Source organism: Cardiocondyla obscurior, unplaced genomic scaffold (genome assembly GCF_019399895.1).
Source record: "Cardiocondyla obscurior isolate alpha-2009 unplaced genomic scaffold, Cobs3.1 scaffold41_0_353218, whole genome shotgun sequence".
NCBI classification, from domain to species: Eukaryota; Metazoa; Arthropoda; class Insecta; order Hymenoptera; family Formicidae; genus Cardiocondyla; species Cardiocondyla obscurior.
Window position 1 is genome coordinate 134,340 of NW_027228792.1, and position 13,897 is coordinate 148,236.

Below are 13,897 nucleotides of genomic sequence, written 5' to 3' on the forward strand. Positions count from 1 at the left end.
TCCCTCCCCGAACTGACTCAAAAAGTGTAAATTATTTCTAGATTAAAATTTAAATGGAAAATAGTACATGTTATTCAGTGTCAAAAAGAGAGCAGTCAAAAAAAATTAGTTACTCCTTTCACTTTCATTAAGATTTATTAATTAAAAGTGACCACATCTAATTTGTTTTTGGAAATAAAATTTCAATAATCAAGGAAATAGAAAAATAAAAAAAATTTTCGTGGAAAATGTTCGAATAAGATTTGTTTAATTTTTAAAAGAGTTGAAGAAAACTATTTGTTTAATGTTAATTAATGATGTTAAGGCCAAAGACTTTAATTTTTATAAATAGCATATATTTTTATGACATATTCTTATAGCCGACGTTAACACATTTTCGAATTATTAACTATAAACATTTACTTCTTTAAACTTTTTATAATTATACTTTGTAAAAATTAATTATAAATTTTTTTTTTTTTTTTTTTAAATTTTGTATTTCTTGATTTATGAATCTACAAAGTTCAATTTCGGTTAATATTAACATTATTTAAAATATATTACAAGAAAGTTATTCAATAAAATATACAGCCATTTTGCTACTGTTTAACATTTATATTTTTTTTCCAAATAAAATTTTTCAATATTAAATAAACATATAAAGTTCTCAATTTAACTAATTCTCTTTGAACGGTATAGTTTTCTCTCTTAAGTGTTTTTAGCGAACAAATATAGGCACAAACAACGAGTACGCAAAGAAATATAAATTTTTCTAAAAAAGTTCTTTAACGTAATATACGTTAAACAATACTAATAACAGTATTCAAATTTTAAAGTTTTATTATTCAAAAAGTTTTTTTTGCAGTATAGATAAATGTCATAAAAAGATTAAAAAAGTAACTCTTTTGAAAAGAAAACAAAAACAAAAATATTAAATTTTTTTAATAATATATTGCATGTTTGAGGTACTAATTTACTTATTAAAAAAATATATATATAAATAAATAAATAAATAAATGTTCTTGCTGCTTTTATTTATTGTTAGCTGGCAAAATCATATTTGACGTTTGCGAAAAATATCACATGCAAATCTTTTGATAGCACGTCATAATACACATCTAGGACGCGAAATTGATACGTTGAATATTCTTTATTTAATGTACAGTCTTTGACGGAAAAATTTCTAAATTTATTTTTAAAAAACATTGCAACCTTTCTGTCAACAACTGTACGTACAGCTTTGTGTTTTTTAATTTCCAAAAAATTGTTAGTAGAAATTTTTGGCAATTTGGCAATTTGGAAATTTGGAAATTTAGAAATTTTATTTGCCAAAATAGTTGTTTTTTTTTGGCAAATATTTTACGGGTGTATCAAAAAACAATTTTTAAACTTGTTTTTAAAGTGTGTTTAATTATTTTAAATTAAACTTTTTTTTGTAAAAAAAACATTTATGATAATGGTAATTTTTTATAAAAAGTTTAAAACATTTTTTTTCGGGGAGAGGAGGTTAATATATACCAATTTATTTGCTACGTGTACACTTGCCAACTTTTTTTAAATTTGGTTTTAGAGAAAATTAATTTTGTATGGAGATATCACGTATTTTGTAGTATTTAAATACCGTACAAATTTTTCTTATTCTCTATAAAAATAATGGTTTAAAATAATTAAACATAAAAAACAAAATTTTTTTTATTTTTTTTTCAACATATCAGTACAATATTATTATAATTTTAATATCAGCTAAGCTGATCAAACTCTATATAAGTCCAATAAAAAGATTGGGGCCGATTTATATAACAAAAGTGTTTTTACTTTTGATCTACGTAATTTTAGGTACTTTCCAGTTCTGAAGCACGATGTCAACACAGTGTACCTGTGTTACACAGTGTTGACTTGTAATTAGAACATTTCTTAGTTCTTTACGTTGGCACGGTGCGTTCTAAACAAGTAAGTCGGAGTAATGTATTTTTCTGAGAGATTTTTAAATATTTTTTGTTAATTTTATTGTTTGTTGTAAAATTGAGAAAAATTTTACTAATTCTTTTTTTTTAAACAGCAGAGAAAACCAAATAATGCTAAATGTAAATGCGATATGTTGGTATGCATGATGATGGACACAGTCAAACACAGCATTTTTGCTGTGAACGACTGTGTCGATTTCTGTCATAGTTTAAAAATACTTAGTCGTGCACTGTGCTACACAATGTCGTCTGTGTACATTGCTGGAAAACACCGATAATGATACAAAGTTTGAAATATCATATTTCGTACGCAATGTAAATCGCGCAAAAGGTTTAAACCATCGATCGATAATCATAGAACACAGTCAGTATATTAAGAACACTGCATATGTAGTGCATGCTAATTGCGCGATTACAAAGAGTTTAAACCGCTTCCACTTTCCTTGACAATAATGACAATAATAATAGTAATAATAACGATATACATTAAACAAAAAATTTACATTTCAGACTTTGCATCGTCATATTTTATCTTTCAGATTATGTAAAATATTTATATTGTATGAAACAACCTCAATCATTTTATTGAGCCTAAAGTTTGATTGGTTTAGTTGTTATAAATCCGAGAATCTTAACTGTCACCAACTCAACTACTCGCGTTAAGATACACAGTCGGTTTTGCTGTGCGTATACTTGATGATAGAGATACTACAATGTCTCTTAATCATTCTTGAAGAGCTTTTCTAGTACTGAGAATATCGAATAAAAATTAATTTTATACATGTATAACTTGTATATTGTATTTGTCTCTCGCAGTTATAGAGAATATCAGGAATAAAATTGTTATACTGAAAAATAAAAATAAATTATGTAAAACCGAGATGAAATGTCATGCATTATTTTATAATATTTGTAGGAGCTATTAAGTAATTAATTAAAATTTTTGAACAAATAAATGCAGAAAAAGTTGTAGGATAGACATGACAAATAACGGCAAAAATTATTTGATGCCACCGGCCTCATGTTTACTGTCGTTGTCTGTTCGCTATTTATCGATAGTCTATTATCACTCATCTCTCTTTTAAATAATACTCGTCGTTGTCTGCCGCATATTTCACAACTTTCTCATTCATTTACACATTTTAATTGATTACTTAAGAACTATTTCCAATTTTACAAAGTGTTAAATTACATTTTTCTCGGTTTAACATAATCTACTCTCAACTTTCAACATGGCAATTTTGTTTTTGACATGCTATACAGGATGAGCCATGTTAATATATACAGTCAATTTTTTTTTAATTAAAAAATAAAAAAAAATATATTAAACTGTAACGTCACTATTTCGAGGAGGAAAGAAGATGATACTATTGATTTGACCTTGAAATTCCAATTTGCTTTTAATGCAGATTCTTATTTTCCATTGAAAAGTAACTTTTGTTTGAAACATTTTTTCAAAAAATATCATCTTATGTCCTCAAAATATCATCAAAACTATCGTGAACTATCTTGAAAAAATCTTCAAAATTATTTTAAAGACACTAGAAGACATTTTTCAGAAAAATGTATTAGACAAAAAGTTCATATTTTCTCGCCTAAAATTCAAATCTACGGGGTGATTCAGAACAGCAATAGTATCCGTAAATGGACATGTTGTTGAGGTAATTTTATGAAAATTTTTCCTTTTCGAAAAATTTTTCCGAGACTTCGTTTTCGAGTTATAAAATTTAATAGTTAGCTATTCACTGAACGGCTAATCATGGTAGGCAAAGACGGCGTAACTCAGCATCAGACGTGGAGAACTCGCGACGATCTCAGCTGACCTCTTAATTAATTAATAAATAAATAATGAAGAAAAACTGAATGACGTTACAAGTGAGAATTATTAGACTTCTTATGTTAATGGAAAGAAATTATTATTAATAATAATTAACAAGTGCTTAATTCAAGGGTAATTATAAACTTTTAAATTTTTTGTGTATTGTGCGTAAGAGGTCAGCTGAGATCGTCGCGGGTTCTTCACGTCTCATGCTGAGTTACGCCGTCTCTGCCTACCATGTGTAGCCGTCCAGTGTGTAGCTAATTATTAAATTTTATAACTCAAAAACGAAGCCTCAGAAAAATTTTTTGAAGAGGAAAAATCTTCATAAAATTACCTGAACAACATGTTCTTTCACAGATACTATAGTTGTTCTGAATCACTCTGTATAATAGAAAATCATGTTTTATTTAAAAATTGTTTATTAAAATTCTATTTTTCGGTCTAAAATTTAAAAATTAAGTTAAATTAAATAAAAAATTTTTTTAACGAGACATAATATTTTTTAATACAAAATCGGATTCTCGCGTGAAAATATTAAACTTTTGTCTGAAACATTTTTTCGAAAAATGTCATTCTATTTTCTGAAAATAAATGATTATACCAAATTATATACATAAAATTATTAGTTTTGATTAAATTTTTTTAGAGTTTAAAAGACATCTTAAAAAAATTGAAAACTTTGTTATTCGACAATAAAATATAAAATCTATCTATTATATGGAAAAAATTCTATTTAACCCTTCTCTGTCTTGCTATGTTACTGTTTTATCGGAAAGCTTGCAATTATTATTAATTATTTTTTAAATAAAACAAAATAAAAATTAATTAGTATTTAATTTTTATGTTGAAACATACGACGGCTATAAAAATGAGCTATAAAAAATATAAATTCTTATTTATAATGTGACTTTGGTGTGAGATATTAATGTTTCTATTAGAGATGTAATTATTATAAAACAAATTTGAAAAAAGCTGTAAATAACAATTAAATATTAATTTAAAAATATTTTACTTACTGATAATCGTTATTGACGACTTACATATTTTTTGATCGCTTGCAACTATTTTCAATAATTGAAATGGGTTTTAGTTACTGACAACCGTTAACGATGATTGAAGTTTTTTGTGTTCACCGAAAACCGTTATCAATAATTAAATTTTTTTTAATATTATAAAAAAAGCTGAATGTTCTGTTTTGTAAAGACATAAAATTAAAAATTCAACTTTTCTTTAAACATTTTTTCGATCCAGTTTCAAATATTCTTTTTGTGTACGACTTTCATATAATTCATTATTGTTTCAAGAGTGTAAGAAAAATAATTTTACATATTTTTACAATAATAATAATTTTACAATAAGTAAAAATAATTATGATCAAAGTTAATTATAAATAATTATAATTTAATTATTATAAAATTATTGTATAAAAATATATAAATAAAATTAATCTAAATCGTAAGTGATTATATTTACAGTTTAGTTTAATTTTATAACTCAAACATAAGACTAGTCTAGTAAGATCGTCAGTACATAGTACTTTTATGTGGATCTGTGTAATCGTTACAAGTGAAAGAAAAAATTTAGTCGTTAATAACGGTTATAAGTAACCAAAAAACTTTTAGTTATCAATAATAGTTACAAACGACCAAAAAAATTTTAATCATCAATAACAGTTATCACTAAGTAACATAAAATAAAAAATTTTTTACCTATTTTAGAGTAAATGAAAAAATAACCGTTATTTTCCGCCCTGGTTTTTATCCAAGATAAAATAAATTTTATCTCAAATGTTTATAAAAAAAAATGTGTTGTTTACAAAACTTCCGAAATGGATAATCGATGAAATGGAAAACAAAGCCTATGTATAATGCAAAAATACGGACAAAAAATAGGGAGTAGAAATAAAAACAAAAATCTAACGTGTCGAAATTCTGGTTCTATTGCTTATTTTATATTCCAATTACAGATTAATACAAAAATGATTGCAAAACAAAATTATAATTATTTAAATGGGATATCAATAAAAGGAAATAAATTTCGACGCGTTGGATTTCTGTTGCCATTCTTATTGCCTACATTTTCGCATTATGCGACAGGCTGAACATGGATCTATACATGCTTATTCGAGTACGCGTGAACACACGTACACACACTTGCACGCAGCAGACACGCACGCACTCACACAAATAAATCAAAATTGACTACACGTATCTAAATCACAATGCAAAAATATTATTTATAATGCTGTAGCCTGGCAACTGTTAAGAACCGTTATTATATTCAATTATAATTTAGCCTAAATTACGTTATCATTTAATTTAAATGTCAAAACTATTGTTATAATTCATCATCGATATGTTTACATGATTTTGGTTTAGTTCCCTTTATTTTACCATTATTTGCAGACTTTTCTTCTTTATCGTATTTTGCTTCATTGAGTACTGTAGCACTACCTAGTCTATCCGTAATTTGTGACTTTTTTTGAAGTACTTTAACATTCACAATTCTTACAGGAGATTTACTATCTTCAACTAAATCAGTAGATATAATTTTATTTTTAATCAGATTTTTTTTATTAAACTTTGCTTTTAAATCATTTTCGTGATTATACTGTTTATTATTAATATTCTTTTCTTTCCTTAATATTGTGTATTTTTTGTTGGAAGAAGCTGCCTTTATATTGTAAGTACCTGTAGTTACAGATACATCAGAAACATGAATTTTATTTCTATTATTTGATTCAAAGTTCTTAAAAGATTCTTCTTTCTGATTGTTTTCTTTGGTGATTTCTTTAAGTTTCGTATCCACTACCTTTGTTAAATGCAACAAGTCTATTTTATTTTGAGTGCTACTTTGAATACTACTTTTTTTATTTTTGGTCTGATTCTGAGAAGAGTATAAAGTAATTTCATTAGATTTTACGGTATTTTTATTTTTGTTACTTTCAGTTACGATATTTTTCGATTCGCTTATATCTTCATATTTTTGTAAGATACTTTGCTCAGAATATTTAACTGCCTTTTCTATTTCCGTTAATATAAAATATTCAAAATCTTCGAGCTTTTCAGTATTCGATTCCTTACTTTTCTTCAAAATTTTAATATTTTTACTTTCTAAATCAAATTTACCTCTATTACTGTCACTAATAAATTCTGTGACTGCCAAATTATTTTCTTTAAATTTTACAAATAAATTTTCTTCTTTATTTATATTTTTTAAATTTTTTTGCAAATCAGTGATTAGTATATCGTAATACGAGCTATCTTCTACTCCTGATTTTTCTAGATGTTTTTGCACTCCATCAATTAATATTTCTTGATATGTAGTATGAACTTCAGTGTGAATACGATCCAAAAGAGCAACGTGAAGATTAATTATTTCATCTTCCTCGTCAAATAAATCAGTTAATAAATGACGTAAAAATGAATAATTTTCAACTTGTGCAATACCAGATTCAGAAATTTTTAGCAACTGTTCCATTTCAGGCCTTACACCTTTCATATTTTTCAATTTTGTAGCTATTGTCTTTAAGTTCAACACCATAGTGTCCATATTAGTGAGTAAATATTGTTTCAATAACTTCTGTTTATTCGGTTCTAATAGCTGTCCTATCTTTTTAGTAGATGAATTTGGTGCTACTACAAGTAATTCGCTTAAGAACCATCGGACTTTGTATGATAGTGACGTTTTAGTAAGCACGCCACGTGCTTTATTAACCCAATTATAATAATTTTCTAAAATAAAACTTCTAATTCTTATACCTTTATTTTGTTTGGCGTTTAGAAAGATTTGATTGACGAAAACTTCTTTCAACTGATGCCACAAAATCTCTATTGGTGTAGAGACAGGTTTCAGGACAATAACTGTAGCTTCTGATGCGACACTAATTCTGACTTCACCACCAAGCGAATCTTTAACAATATCTGCATGAAAATAATGAAAATGAATAGAATCTTCTTGTTCATGCGATTCCATAATAGGAATCATCATATCCAAATTGGATGTAATAGTTGTCGCCTATAAATATACAAACATTTTATATGAAAAAGATTAAAAAAAATATATAATATATGTATTATATCTAAGACTTTAAATAAAGAAAAAAACAGCAAACCTGTGAAGTCACATGTCGATTAAGAAATGATTTTAATGATCCTTTCAAACGTTCAAATAATGATAAGTCAGTAGGTGCTTTGAGCTGAATTTCTTCTTTTGAAGAATATAATCCTGTAATTCATATATATATATATATATATATATATATATATATATATATATATATATATATACAGGGTGTCTCAGCCCATGTGTAAAATCCTATACAGATAGGTAGGTCTTAGGGAGATAAATAAAAAAGTTCTTTAACGTTTTGAAAAATTCTCAATACTTATTTAAAAAAAAAATTAATTTGTCTAGCGCAAGAGGACAAGGAAGCTATAAGTGAGTGAGCGCGATAGGCGATGACGCCATTCGCCTGTCGCGCTCACTCGCCCGCAGCTTCCTTGTCGTTTTTACGCTTATACAATTTATACATTTTAATTTTTTTCTCAATAACGGTTGAGAATTTTGCAAAATGGTACGGAACTTTTCTACTTGTCTCAATCAATTCTATCTATCCTCCCAGTATCCTTCGTTATGTCTGGGACACCCTGTATATATATATAAGGACAAGAAGTAATTAATATTAACATTGATATTGTTATGGTTATAATACAAGATGCCACAAAATATCATAACTTTAAATGTTTTAAATGTACACTATTACATACATTTCTAATTAAAATTAAAACTAAAACTAATAAAATAAATATTATTTAAAATTAAGCATAACGAATAGCTTTATGATTTTAACCCATTAAAATTTAATTTAAAGTATTTCTTTCAATAATTTACTTGCATTTTAATAGTTTAAAAAAAAAAATTTATATTAAAATTATCAAAAAAAATTAACGGTAAAAAGTAATATATAAAAAATTACAATAATTTATATATTTGGTTCTGTAACACAACATATTTAAATCTCTATAAATACCAAGAGTGACTGTAAGTTCGCCTTTTGCCGCATTAATAGCTTTCATCAGCTCAGCTGCCTCTGTGAAAAACAAGAACACAACAGGTATTGTGACATCATCCACTTCTTTACCATCACCCGACATTGCAAACATAGGCGAAGTTGCCGCACTTGAACCAGCAACATTATCCAATACTATTCCAGCAAGAGCACCAGCTTGCTGAATTCTTCGCGCCTAATATACCAAATAAAATTAAAAAAGTATAAAATATCAATAAAAAAAAATACTTTACGATAATATATACCTTTTCTATAAACATGCAATTTCCACGATCTATGATGACTATTTTGCCAGCTAAACTGCCCGCATTCAACAGATCTGTACAAGCTGCAGGTGGATATGTAAGTATTACTTTTCCAGTAATTTTATCGAAATTTTGTAACTCAGGTCCAAATTGTGCTGGTCCGGCTAATAATGTAACTTTTTCTGGTGGCTCTGTATTAGGCTTCATGAATGTTACTGTCTGTGGCTTAGTTTCCGGTTGTATTTGCATCTTAGTAAGTTCAACCATTTCTTGCATGAATAATAATCCTTCCTCTGAATCTTGCGGTGTTTTTGCCTTTAGACAACAAACACGTTATAATTAATCATGCATAAAAAATATTAATAACATATAACGATGTTTAATGTAACAAATTACATTAGAAAACGTGTGTAATAGTTGAATTCGTCCATCTGCTAACGTTAAAGTTGTTATTCCCATGTCACTCAACATTTTCAAATGTTCCAAATTATTGGCCTATAGAAAATTAAATTTTTAGATTTTTTATAATAAAAACATATAAATATAATATGATATATACCTGAAACTGCGATGCACTTAATCTTCGTTTTATCGATCTTCTTGGACAAACATCTTCGACCATATTTCTTAGAGGTTGCCTAACTGATGCCGGAAATAAATGCAAGCTATTCGGACAAGTTCGGTCAAATTCATCTACGTGTACGACATCACGTTCAAAATCCTGCTTGTTCAAAAATGTTTATAATGTCACTAATACTGCTCAATCAATTACATTTTACAATGATACACTTACAGAAGAAATATTTGTCCTTATTGAAGCAAGGGTAAGAGGTAATAAATGACCTTCGGTAGTAAAAATAAATTCATCCAAGTCTAAAACTAAATCTTCTGATTCAGCAAATAATAAAAATAGATATTTGAATGTTTCGGACAATACAAAGCTATCCATTGTGTCATCATGTTTGTTCGTTCTAACATCTGATACGGCTGCATAACCGCATGGCACTCTTGCATACGTTTGCAAACTTTTGAGTACCTTACGTCCAACTTCTAAATAATAATGATCACTTGTGGCTCGATACAAGAAATAAGTCGATTCTAAAAATTCCGGTCTAAGTGGATGATGCCCCCAATGAACCTATATTTAGATATTAACATATTTCAAATATACACAAAATATAAAATACAACAAACTTTTTATTAATTATATATTTTAAAATTATTAATATAATACGTACCTGAAAATCAGTCGTAAATGCTTCTGGTATAAAATTATGTCTTTGCATGACTTGATACAGCATTTCATGCGTTTCTACAGCAGGTTTGATATCTCCTTTAAGAACCTATAAAGATATAAAGAAATGATATAAATAAATTTTTTTTTTCTGTTTAAAAACAGAATGAATGATCTACCTGTAAACCTGGCCAAAAAGCTAATAAAGCATCCATAAAATTTTTTGAGTTGGTATTTGGTCTATGCATGTGCACATCTAGCAACATAGGTCCTTGACTGACATACTTCATTACGGCTTGGTAGTGCTTATTAAAGCGACCTAAATATTTTTCATCACCTGCATGTAATAAAATACACAGATGTATTAAATAGGCGCATACACATATGTATATACGTACGCACAGTATCCTATTTTAATTAACGTATTTAAATGTCTCCAAAATTACATGCATAAAATTTTAATTTTAACAATCTCGTTAAAATTAAAATTTTATGCATGTAGTTTAGGAGAAATTTAAATACGTTAATTAAAATTAAAATATAGTATACAAAATTACTTTTCTTTAAGAAGAAAGTAAAAGAAAACATATCAAGAGTACGTACAGCGAACAAATAGATACATATTAAACTCATAAAAAATTGTATAAAAAATTTTTATACATACAGAATTACTGTTATTAAAAAAAATTCCTTTTTAAAAAATAGTGATATCAAATAAAAGAAGTCAACTCTAAGAAGTTCATACAAAATTATTTCTATTTAATGTTTGCAACCACCAGAAAGACATCGTTTAGGCAATTCGAGAAGCATTGTCTCTGCAGTAGATTGAACGCAGATGAAATTATATTCCGTCACTTTTATTGACTTCTGTAATTTGAGTCAAGCTTGCCTTTCTTGGCTCATCTCTTTTGAGAGCGGACAATCTCGAAGATTAATAAACTATGTTTCAAATATTTTTCTACGCTGAAGAACAGTCCCTTTGTTGCTATCAAAAAAGATGCTGTTGTGCTCTGTAGCAACAATATTTCTTTCTGTCAGTACTTAGCAAGAACTTGCCCCGTACGCATGTTCTTTTTTTTGCCTTTAAAACAAATTCACTTTGTCGCACGTTGCAACTTGAATCTGCGTGCCGCGATTGATTCATGTATCATGAGTTCGTTGTGTAAACCAACTTTATGCATTAATATTGAATAAAAACTTTAAAAAGTGCTTGTTGCGTTATGTCCTTCAAATGCGTGCCCATCTAACACCCGTATTCTAAATATTAAAAAAAGTTTTTAGGTAAACTAACGAAAACGTCGCCTTTCCGATCTTTTTTGCAACTCTGTGTACTTATGTATTTTAACGCGCTGATTAAAAATCTCATAGTTAAAGTTGGGAGAAATTGATTTTTATAGTGAAAACCATGAAAAAATCATAAAATAAATTTTTGTGTTTATCTTTCAAAATACTGAGAATTTTGAAAAATGTTTCAAACTAAAGTTGTAAATCTTGTCAAAATTCATATTTTATATTCTATGTATTTTTATCGGAAAACAAATATTAACTGAAAAAATTAAATATAAAAACAGTAATAGCACTATTTACATATTTCAAATATTTTACTTAATATTTTGTTTGGAGTGCGTCGATGCAGCTCCAAATTCCGGGATCAACGGTACATCACTGTTGGCACCATGTTTCTTCGGTACGCAATTTGCATGCTTTCGCCGCGTAGCCAAACAGCTGTTCGGTCGCCCACGGTTGTCTGTATTGTTGTGTCGCGTTATCAGGCGTTTATTACTTTGCCATCGTCTAATCGGTTGTTATATGTTTAATAACATTCAACTGTCAAACGCGTCCTGAACCTTTCTGTGTAACGCACTTCCTGCTTAAAAAGAGTCGAGAAGATTCTGAAAGTTGTAACCTATATAAAAAGGCCCACTTTTGCGGACTCACTACTATTGTGTAACGAAGCCTGTTTTACCTTGCGGTTTTTGGTGTCGGATTACCGACCTAATTATGTACCGACTTGCGGAAAATTTGGCGGTACCGGCGAGTAACTAGTCATCGCGTCGGCGCAGTTGGCCTGGTAACGGACCTGTTTGCGGGATTCGGGACAGTCTCATGGAGGCCAGAGACCGTGAGCATTAATTTTCCGCTCGTGGAAAAATAAGTGCGTAACGACAAAGACGTGAGCGAGGCCAACACCGGCATTGAGGAGTGCCATCAAATTTTCACCCACGCGGGAAGACCCATTGATTTTTCGCTCACGCGGATCCACGGATTTCCGCCGATCTATCGATTTTCCGCCCGGCGGGATCGATCACGTCGAAGGAGCGTGACCAAAGGAGTACCGTACCGTGAGTGCCCGTTTTGTGACGGAGGGCCGGAATTTTCTCGATCACGGTAATAATTCATTTTCGAACACAGGTTCCAGCCAGGGGCTGGACTTGGACCGGGCGAGATAACTCTGAAGCAGGTGAGCGTGCGAGCTGCACGCATCCAGCACGTGATTGCGCCGTGGGATCATACCGGCACGGAGACCGCAACGTGGAGAGTTGCTGACGGCGACGACGGTCATCGCCGCACCCCGAGATCATACCGGCTTTTCCTGATACTTGGAGTTATCGGGGGAAAGTTGTTGGACGTCGAGGGACATCGCGTCGCAGCCGTTTACCGCGTGGAAGCAGCGTGCGGCGAGTACATTAAGACTTTGTGTACGGGGAACCTCGGGGTACGGGGGGAAATCTTGTGAAGAATTCGTGTGTGCCGTGGCACAATTCGTGTGCGTGATAGGAATAGTTTCGGTTTCGCGGTGGTAAATTCTCGTATCAAAAATTGTATTTACGTTTTTTTTTTGTACAGAACGTCGTGAGGCCTGTACCGTACTGAGTTGCGTTCCGAGCTTTCGGCATTCTTTAGTTATTTCTTTTGCGTGAAACAGGCGAATGGCTAGGAATGGCGCCGTCGTCTGTCGCGCTCACTTACGCACAGCTTCCTTGTCGCTCTTACGCCTATACATTTTATGCATTTTAATTTTTTTCTCAATAACGATTGAGAATTTTGCAAAATAGTACGGGATTTTCCTATTTGTATTTTTGAGTTCTATCTATAACTAAAAAATGCTCACTACTCAACCAGACACCCTGTATACAGTGTCGTTTTGTGACCCAACGGGCAGCGGCGGCTGAGTCCGGTACCGTATCGAACAGCACTTTGTGCTAGATAAGTAGCCGTGTTAAACTTTTTTTTTGTACATTTCATGTTTTTGGTTTGAGTCGCGGGTTGATCCCCGTTTCTCAATTTCAGTAACTTTTGTGTTGAAAAATTATTTTATTTTGTAAATTCTTTTTTGGGTTTTTAATAAATCTAGCGCAGTTGTTTGCTTCTTGTTACATTGTAGTCAACGCGATCTGAGTTATTTCGCGTTTCGCTATTTAGGCTCTAACGATAGTTTGATAATTAAATCGCTAGTAAATTTTATGCGGTGAAAAAGTGGTCGTCAGAGCTCGCGCGCTTCGACAAGTCTCAGTGCTTGCTTATTTTTTTGTACAATAGATGATTCCCGGTAAATTTGCGATATTTCTGATTATTCAGTGT

At 29.9% G+C, this 13,897-nt stretch overlaps 1 protein-coding gene across 3 annotated transcripts in view; it reads right to left on the reverse strand.

Annotated features, from left to right (window-relative positions):
* Nucleotides 1–1,385: 1,385 nt before the first annotated feature.
* The window catches only part of Edem2 (ER degradation enhancer, mannosidase alpha-like 2), a 71,648-nt gene continuing 59,136 nt past the window's right edge, over nucleotides 1,386–13,897 (reverse strand). For all 3 annotated transcript variants that reach the window (XM_070673772.1, XM_070673773.1, XM_070673770.1), the window contains exons 10-18: nucleotides 10,495–10,652; nucleotides 10,320–10,424; nucleotides 9,875–10,219; nucleotides 9,641–9,802; nucleotides 9,478–9,576; nucleotides 9,082–9,396; nucleotides 8,798–9,011; nucleotides 7,880–7,992; nucleotides 1,386–7,782 (exon numbers count right to left, since the gene is read on the reverse strand). In XM_070673772.1, coding sequence (XP_070529873.1) covers nucleotides 6,103–7,782; nucleotides 7,880–7,992; nucleotides 8,798–9,011; nucleotides 9,082–9,396; nucleotides 9,478–9,576; nucleotides 9,641–9,802; nucleotides 9,875–10,219; nucleotides 10,320–10,424; nucleotides 10,495–10,652 — 3,191 coding nt within the window. In that variant the 3' untranslated portion in view covers nucleotides 1,386–6,102. The remainder of the gene's footprint in view (nucleotides 7,783–7,879; nucleotides 7,993–8,797; nucleotides 9,012–9,081; nucleotides 9,397–9,477; nucleotides 9,577–9,640; nucleotides 9,803–9,874; nucleotides 10,220–10,319; nucleotides 10,425–10,494; nucleotides 10,653–13,897) is intronic.